Here is a 9,380-nt window from a genome sequence, read left to right as displayed (position 1 = left end):
ACCAGGCTTTCCTCAGAACGCCCCCCCCAGTTATCTAGCGGTGGAAGGATGACATGTGGCTGTACATGTTGTCGCTGATCAGGTTTGGCAGGGGTCCAGAGAAAACTACAGAGTCAGACATTGTCTTTGCATATGCACAGTGACTCAACATTCATTTTAGTGATCTCCAATTTACAGTGAGGAAAATAAGTATTTGAACACCCTGCTATTTTGCAAGTTCTCCCACTTGGAAATTATGGAGGGGTCTGAAATTGTCATCGTAGGTGCATGTCCACTGTGAGAGACAATCTAAAAAAAAAAATAAAAAAATCCAGAAATCACAATGTATGATTTTTTTAACTATTTATTTGTATGATACAGCTGCAAATAAGTATTTGAACACCTGAGAAAATCAATGTTAATATTTGGTACAATAGCCTTTGTATAAGTACAGAGGTCAAACGTTTCCTGTAGTTTTTCACCAGGTTTGCACACACTGCAGGAGGGATTTTGGCCCACTCCTCCACACAGATCTTCTCTAGATCAGTCAGGTTTCGGAGTTTGAGCTCCCTCCAAAGATTCTCTATTGGGTTTAGGTCTGGAGACTGGCTAGGCCACGCCAGAACCTTGATATGCTTCTTACAGAGCCACTCCTTGGTTATCCTGGCTGTGTGCTTCGGGTCATTGTCATGTTGCAAGACCCAGCCTCGACCAATCTTCAATGCGCTAACTGAGGGAAGGAGGTTGTTCCCCAAAATCTCGCAATATATGGCCCCGGTCATCCTCTCCTTAATACAGTGCAGTCGCCCTGTCCCATGTGCAGAAAAACGCCCCCAAAGCATGATGCTACCACCCCCATGCTTCACAGTAGGGATGGTACTCATCGTTCTTCTTCCTCCAAACACGGTTAGTGGAATTATGACCAAAAAGTTCTATTTTGGTCTCATCTGACCACATGACTTTCTCCCATGACTCCTCTGGATCATCCAAATGGTCACTGGCAAACTTAAGACGGGCCTTGACATGTGCTGGTTTAAGCAGGGGAACCTTCCGTGCCATGCATGATTTCAAACCATGACGTCTTAATGTATTACCAACAGTAACCTTGGAAACGGTGGTCCCAGCTCTTTTCAGGTCATTGACCAGCTCCTCCTGTGTAGTTCTGGGCTGATTTCTCACCTTTCTTAGGATCATTGAGACCCCACGAGGTGAGATCTTGCATGGAGCTCCAGTCCGAGGGAGATTGACAGTCATGTTTAGCTTCTTCCATTTTCTAATGATTGCTCCAACAGTGGAGCTTTTTTCACCAAGCTGCTTGACAATTTCCCCGTAGCCCTTTCCAGCCTTGTGGAGGGGAACAATTTTGTCTCTAGTGTCTTTGGACAGCTCTTTGGTCTTGGCCATGTTAGTAGTTGGATTCTTACTGATTGTATGGGGTGGACAGGTGTCTTTATGCAGCTAACGACCTCAAACAGGTGCATCTAATTTAGGATAATAAATGGAGTGGAGGTGGACATTTTAAAGGCAGACTAACAGGTCTTTGAGGGTCAGAATTCTAGCTGATAGACAAGTGTTCAAATACTTATTTGCAGCTGTATCATACAAATAAATAGTTAAAAAATCATATATTGTGATTTCTGGATTTTTTTTTTTAGATTATGTCTCTCACAGTGGACATGCACCTACGATGACAATTTCAGACACCTCCATGATTTCCAAGTGGGAGAAATTGCAAAATAGCAGGGTGTTCAAATAATTATTTTCTTCACTGTACGTAATCGGGTATCATTACCACCTATGTGAAGCATATTTAGTATTTACAGTTATCTTTAGCCAGCAGTTTTAAATAGGATTCCACATCACCCGAAGGTTTGGAAATAATAAGTCCCACACAGTGAGTGCTCCAGTTGTAGATCTTTATTTGAAGCAGTGTCCATGTGAACGTTATTTGTGTGTGTGTGTGTGTGTGTGTGTGTATATATATATATATATATATATATATATATATATATATATATATATATATATATATATATATATATATCACATCTCCACCATAGTCCACTACCACCTGCCCTCAACTCCACTCTAGAAAATCTTATCTGACACCAAACCAAAACCCAAAGACCAATACTCTTCAACAAGTTGTGTACAATTTAGAGTGAATCTGGTTAGAAGGAAGGACGTGCACACTGTCCTTTAGAGAACTCTGCGTAGAAAGACTGGCCTTATTAAAAAAGGCTTGGTAAATAAAAGTAGACATGTCAGACCTGGAAGTCTGCAATTGTAAAAGGCAAAGACAATGGCAGGCAGCTTCAATCGGAGAAAGGGGGGCTGCAGGTCCCTTCCCTCCCTGTGTCAGTGCAATTCATCCCCCCTCCCCCCCAACCAAATAATAGTCTCTTATACACAAAATAGAGTTGTAAAGGCAGTTTGTTACATTTCACATTATTCTTCATACTTCATTATTAATACAGTATGTACACTGGTTCATAATATTGGTATGTAGCTCTATTTACATTTCTGTATTCACAAACATAGTACTGTTCACACCTGCTGCCATCAGCAGCCATAGAAACACAGAGAAACCAGTGTTTTCTACATATACTCAGTCCAACTAACACTGCCTTGCATATGTGATTTAGGTCATGTGCTTTGCCAAACATCAGGCCACGTGACTAGACTGACTGTTCCCTTTACTGCAGTTTGTCTATCTCTTTAAAATACTAAGGCCTACAAAAATCAATAAAAGCCATCACCTTCTCAGGATTTAAGAACGTTAGTAATCCTTCTAAGAAAGTCATGTGATCAGGACTCGAGCAGTAAGCAGTCTTCGTTCTCGCTGGCAGGCAGCATTAGCTGCTGCTCGTAGTACAGACTCTTGGCATAGTTGATTTCCTGAGAGATTTTGATGGCGAGACTCTCACTCTTCACATGGACCTGTGGAGAGGATTGTTACAAGGTTTTACCAGAGTGGAAACATCAATGCTGGGATCAGACAGACAGACAGATGAGGGGCATTGGTCGCTATCAACTCCAAAACCACTAAAACAGCTTCACTCTAATTAAGTAAAGCATCACTAGTGTCTTCTCCATATTTACAGCTGAAGAGCACTCTGCCCTTATTGGTCAGGGTCACCGGACATGTTGTACAAGTGTCACTGTGGGAGAAGGAAAATATATTTGGACACAGTAGTCTTTTTGCCCCGACATCTTCAGGTATTTCAGGTGATGGTTGTCTCGTACTTTGCCTCACTCTACACGATAAAACCAGCAACTGTCTTATATTTTGTTTCTGACACCCGAAATGTGTGGCGATGGTCCGCTATTGGTCTGATTCTGATACAACCTGACACAGTGAAAGTGTTGTGACTAAAATGTTGTGTAGTCTGATCGCAATAGGGTTGGGTACTGTTCACATTGTTACCAGTACCTGAAAATCGAACAGGAGCTTTTTTTTTGGTACGTTCTCTCTGTTATAACAAAAAAATGTGACTTAAACTAAAACATAGTTTCGCTCTCTGTCAACATGTAGAGAGGACTTAGAAGCTCCTGCTTACAGGCTCTCAGGGACCGACATTTGGTACTGCTTGATTTAACGTGAATCGGTCCTCGGTGGTACAGACGTAATTCGGTCGGTAACCTAAAAAAGTAAATAGTTCGCTACCCAACCCTAGCTCGCAACATAAGAAAGGATGATCAGATAAAAAGGGGCTTGTCAAAGGGGAATTTAGCTGATTTCAAAGTGGTCAGTGCATCAGTGTTAAGGGTTTTATTTGTTCAAGTTTTAAGATCTCTAACAAAAATATAATTAGATTTAAAACCTATTCCATTTCCACTATTTCCACAGTCAGTACACATACAGATATACAAATAGCAATGGGGAAGAAGGGAATTTAGTTTGGTGGTCAAAGCATAGAACAAAGACATTTAAAAATAGTTTAGAGGGCAAAATGGGCCTGATAATCAGGGTAAGCTGCCATTTTGTCTAACCAATCAGCAGTGACTGACCCATCTGTCATTATTGGTTTTCACTGTGTTTGAAAAAGTTAAGTTTGTTGAAGAGCTGTTATTTGTGTAAGTTTACGCTCAATTTTAGACTGCAAAAATAACGGACGTAGCAACAGTGACATCACCTAGCTGACGCCGTGGCCTGGCTAATCAACGAACAACGAGGCCAGCCTCATGTCGGAGCACGGAACATGGCGTTGGGATGACTCGGACTCGGGTCCATTAGCCTTGCTTCTGGAAAAGACGAGGAGGATGTTAAGCCCTTTAACCTCCCAGCGACTGCAAAGCCAATGACAGTGGGTGGGGAGTGCAGCGGATCTCCAAACAGTATGTACTATCTAGCCTCTCGAAGAAAATGAAGACTCAACTTCTTGACGTCCCTGTGGACCCGAAAGGCTTATTCGGACCATGAAGAAACACTGTAGGTACTATCTCGCACCCAGCGCAGTGCAAAGCCCGACCCAAGTGTCTTTGCTAGTTTAAGACTGTCCCAGTTGTCAGTGTCCCGTCCAGCGCCCATGTGGTTTAAACAGCAAATGCACCTGCACCCATCTGTGGCCAATGGGCGTGCTGGTCTTACAGGGAGGTGTGTTCAGCTGCATTCTGGGAGTGTTGCTATCTTGAGGCAAAGGGAAGCGATCGCCAGTGTCGCAAAAAGTGGGTACGCGCTATATGCGGCACATAGGGGCGCCAAAGCGATGTTTAAAAAAAAAAAAAAAAATAAATAAATATATATATATATATATATATATATATATATATATATATATATATATATATATATAATATATAATATATATTTGTTTTGGTGTTTTCTATATGTAGCTGCTTTTGTGCGTTTCTAAATCATTTCTGCATTTCCTCAATTATATTATATAACATTGTAGAGGACTAACAGGCTTGAGTAGGCGCCCTGTCTCATAAGATTCCATCATAGATGAGAAGAGGGAGCGGGGGGCGCTCCCGTTTATATATGTTAATGAGCGCTCCCTACTATGGCCACGCCAAGACCCGGGCTGTTGAAGGGCGGGTCCGGTCTTGGCGTGGCCATAGTAGGATTCGTAATATCGCGAGTGGGGGCGCCGTGAGCGCTGACCGAACAGGTACAGTAGTGAGTTGTCGTCTGTGGAAAAAGATGGATAAAGCAAAAAAGCTGTCGGTGGCTAAAAATAGAAAAAGAAAGAGGGAAAAGGAGATAGCATGTCAATGGATGCAACAGCAGTTAAATACGTGGATGGTGAAAGGCAACAGGTAGGATTTAAAGTGTGACGTCTGTGCTCGGAGGCTTGCAAATATTCATGTTAACAGACTAGCTAGCGTTAGCTAACACTGGGAATGTAGCAGCCAAATATTCATGTTAACAGACTAGCTAGCGTTAGCTAACACTGGGAATGTAGCAGCCAAATATTCATGTTAACAGACTAGCTAGCGTTAGCTAACACTGGAAATGTAGCAGCCAAATATTCATGTTAACAGACTAGCTAGTGTTAGCTAACACTGGGAATGTAGCAGCCAAATATTCATGTTAACAGACTAGCTAGCGTTAGCTAACACTGGGAATGTAGCAGCCAAATATTCATGTTAACAGACTAGCTAGCGTTAGCTAACACTGGAAATGTAGCAGCCAAATATTCATGTTAACAGACTAGCTAGCGTTAGCTAACACTGGGAATGTAGCAGCCAAATGGGGGTTTACAGCTAGCTTAGAATATGCAGAACTGAGGTTGCTGAGCTGAAAACTGGAAAATATAAGGTAGCATGTACAATAATGACAAGAATCTGGAAAACATAACTAATGCTATAACTTTGGTTTACCATGGAATCATTAATAGATTTTGTGTTACCATTAGCTGTCAGACATACAGGCTAGGCCTATACATCTGTTGGGTGACATGGAAGCTGTAATTACAGGGTCACATCTCTCTCTCTCTCTCTATTTAAAGGTCTCTGTGCTAAGTGGCTCTCCATATTTGTACTTTTTAAAATCCAAAACAGAATGGGGGGCACACACTTATTTATTTGTGTTTTTTTTGGGGGGGCACCAAAATTGTTGTTGCATACCCCTCTGACACTGGGTAGTTGCACCCCTGGCGATCGCAACATTGACCACCAAAAACCTGGTCTAAAGTCAATAACTCAGCATTTCATTGTTATTTTAACAGAGCATTAGTAAAATGCTCCTAGGCTCGTGCACAGCGCGTGCACACTATGCTTGTTACACACACAGGGACGCACAGCAGCACACACACGTAGAAGATTAAAAATTTAAATATTACGGTGCAAATCCCGGTGGGAGATGACACTGATTGGTTTATTACATGTTACGCCCAAAACACACCTCTGATTAATGAAGACACTAAGTACAACCCTTTAGAACCATGGCCCGGTACAAGGACCCTTTTTTCCGCTGTCAATCTAGCAAAAGTGGATTTGGACACGCCCTAAACGCACCTGCACCAGGCGCTTCACGCCATGTGCTTAGATCGTTAAAATAGGTCTCTGTAAGGGGAAGCGGGTGAAGCACTGCATACAGACCTTTTGAGCCAATGCAACAGTTAGAGCTTAAATTGCTCACACTGCTAACGTGTGAGACAGTCAGTAAACCTGTATGCAGTTGCAGGATTCCAAGGTTTTACTAAAACCTCATCCCGCGTCAGTAAACATGTCTATCTAACTGGCTACGTGTTGGTGACAGGTCTTCAGCGGAGCGAGGCGAGGTGTGTTTTCTTCGACTGCAGAGATAGCGTTGTGTCAGGCTCTCATAGCAGTCTGTCCTGACTGGGACAGTGAAATGTTTCAGAGAACTTGGGTAAACTTCTTAACCTAAAGCTGTAGTTGCCACAGTGTCTGTGTTTGCCCAATCAGCGATGGTCAGCCCTACAAACTCCACCCCCTAAGGTTCCTGAACCTTTGGAAAGTACTGCCGCAAAAGCTATAAAACTACAGGAAGTATTTAAGTCCCAGGTTCCTTTGGTCGCAACTCAGGTATAGTTGCTAAAAGGTTCCTGCTACCTGGGAAATGTTCCTGTTTCTCTGGGTAATCCACAAACCTCAGGACTGAATTCAGGGCTCGACATTAAGGCTTGTCCGCTTGTCCGGGACAAGTGGATTTTTTGTAGGACAAGCGGAAGAGAAATTTACTTGCCCCACTGGACAAGTTAAAAGTCAAACAAAACAAAATGCCACTCATTTCGTCAATGTTACAGAATTGAAACAAATACATATTTTACCCCACGATCCTGGGCAGCGGGTCGGCGGGCCGCTAATGTTAGACCCAGCCCGCTGTTCAGCGCATTCTCCGAAAGCGAAGCAGCATGAAAGCACGGCGAGCTAGCCGGTGTTAGCTTGCTAACTCCACCTTAACGTTACCTCCTCGCCACATCGTTCACAGAAAACAAGCTGAAAACAGAAGTCACTCGTGGCGATAGCAATGTGCTTTGTGTGGATGAAGCATTATATACGTTATTATGTGCCACTCATTCCGTTTATGTTACAGATTTTACTTTACCGATTTGAAACAAATACATTAACTAACGTTAGACCCAGCAGCAGCGGGAGAGCGGACCGCTGACGTTAGACCCAGCCCACTGTTCAGCTCCTTCTCTGTAAGCGATACAGCAAGAAAGCACCGCGGAACCAGCAAGCCAGGCAGCTGGTGTTAGTTAGCTAACGTTAGCATGTTAACTACGCTTTAACGATACCCCGTCCCCACATCGTTCACAGAAAACGAGCCGAATAAAGCTGTCACTCGTGGAGATAGAAGTGTGCTTTGTGCGGATGAAGCATGAAGTTAATTTGACTCTTGACGGCTGGCTCTCTGCCTCATAACGTTACTAGCTGCTCCGCTACTCGTTTGTAGCGGATTAAATATCAGGTAATAATCAACTGTAAAGTAGCTACACCTTTTTAAAGGATCCCATGGTAAGTGAAATTGTAGAAAGAAAAGAAAAAAACACGCTGACACCAACATTTAGTGGCAAAATCCATTGTTGTGTCTACAAAATTATTTTAGATATAGTATAAGTTCAAGTCACCACTACCTCTGGTCAAAATATTGAATTAGTATCTCAATATATTGACTCAGTATCTCAGAATATAAACAAAGAATATCAAAGTAATGAGAAACTATAAAATATTGACTTAATCTCAATATATTGGCTTAGTATCGTAATATATTGACTTAGTAACTCAACATATTGGTTCAGTATCTCAATATATTGACTTAGTAACTCAGAATATCTCAATATATTGACATAGTAACTTAGAATATTGACTAGGAATCTGAAAGTAATGAGAAACTTTAAAATATTCACTTAGAATCTCAATATATTAACTTCTGCACACCGGCGTGCAAAGTATAATTTTGTATTATGAGTCTGGAGATCCTTTTTTCTTGTTGAAGGGGAAATCTATTCTTGGGACACATTTGTTTCTACTGTTTAAACTGAATTGTATTAATGTTGATAATGTTTGGATGCTTTCAATTGTTTCTTCAAATTCTGCATTAGCAAAACACAAAAGAAATTATAAAATGATGAATCTTTACCTGCACAAGTGACTTTTGTTCATGGACAAGTGAAACGTAAATGTACTTGTCCGAAGGACAAGTGCCTCAAAAAGTTAATGTCAAGCCCTGGAATTTATGAAATAATTCCTACCAAACATGAAAAATGTTTACAGTTACAGTCAATCTTTTCAAAGTAGCAAAAACTAAATTCCATTCAGCTCCATTGCATTGGGGTTTAGGCAGAAACCTCAGAGACAAATAGAACCAGAAGCAGCTGCATGGACAGATACAGGAGAATTATATTTAATATGTTTGTGTAATTTGGGTATCGTACTATCCAGAGACTGTCAATATAAAATGAGTCAGAGTGTCTCACCATGGGTTTCTGGTGGGAGGGGCCAGGGATGGCCATACCACTACTGGTGCTCTCAGCTTTCTTGGTAAGCTGCACATATACCTTCCCATGATCCTTAGAGACCAGACAGTGGTACAGGTCGTCGTACTTGACCTCCAGGAAGATGGCCTCGCGGTCCACGTATTCCCCCGGCCGCAGGAAGTACACCACTTTGGAGGAGATAAGCACGCAGTAGCTGTCAATGGGCTCCACAGCGATGAAGCTGGTGTGAAAAACAGAGTGAAAAGGGTGATCAGGATATCAGCGCACACAGCGTGGAGAATGCAGTGCAATGAGTGAGACTCACAACTCCGAGTGGATGTTGTCAGTGAGGCGGAACAGCTGTTCCTGGCCGTCGGCCTGCGTGGCTGAGTGTCGAGGCAGCAGACCCTGAGGGCCCTTACAGCAGCGAGGCTTCCTGACGCGCTGTACACTGAGCCTGATCAACACAGCAAGCACACACTTCACACACACTTCATAGTGCAAAAA

At 42.4% G+C, this 9,380-nt stretch overlaps 1 protein-coding gene across 4 annotated transcripts in view; it reads right to left on the bottom strand.

Moving 5' to 3' along the window:
- Positions 1–1,900: 1,900 nt before the first annotated feature.
- vps13d (vacuolar protein sorting 13 homolog D) overlaps positions 1,901–9,380 on the bottom strand; it is a 117,185-nt gene continuing 109,705 nt past the window's right edge. For all 4 annotated transcript variants that reach the window (XM_028583732.1, XM_028583733.1, XM_028583735.1 and 1 more), the window contains 3 exons: positions 9,199–9,330; positions 8,874–9,114; positions 1,901–2,919 (listed from right to left, as the gene is read on the bottom strand). In XM_028583732.1, the coding sequence (XP_028439533.1) occupies positions 2,788–2,919; positions 8,874–9,114; positions 9,199–9,330 (505 nt within the window). In that variant the 3' untranslated portion in view covers positions 1,901–2,787. The remainder of the gene's footprint in view (positions 2,920–8,873; positions 9,115–9,198; positions 9,331–9,380) is intronic.

The sequence above is a fragment of the Perca flavescens genome, chromosome 7, assembly GCF_004354835.1.
Source record: "Perca flavescens isolate YP-PL-M2 chromosome 7, PFLA_1.0, whole genome shotgun sequence".
NCBI classification, from domain to species: Eukaryota; Metazoa; Chordata; class Actinopteri; order Perciformes; family Percidae; genus Perca; species Perca flavescens.
The sequence above is the reverse complement of the archived record's forward strand: the minus strand, read 5'-3'. Positions and strand labels throughout refer to the sequence as shown.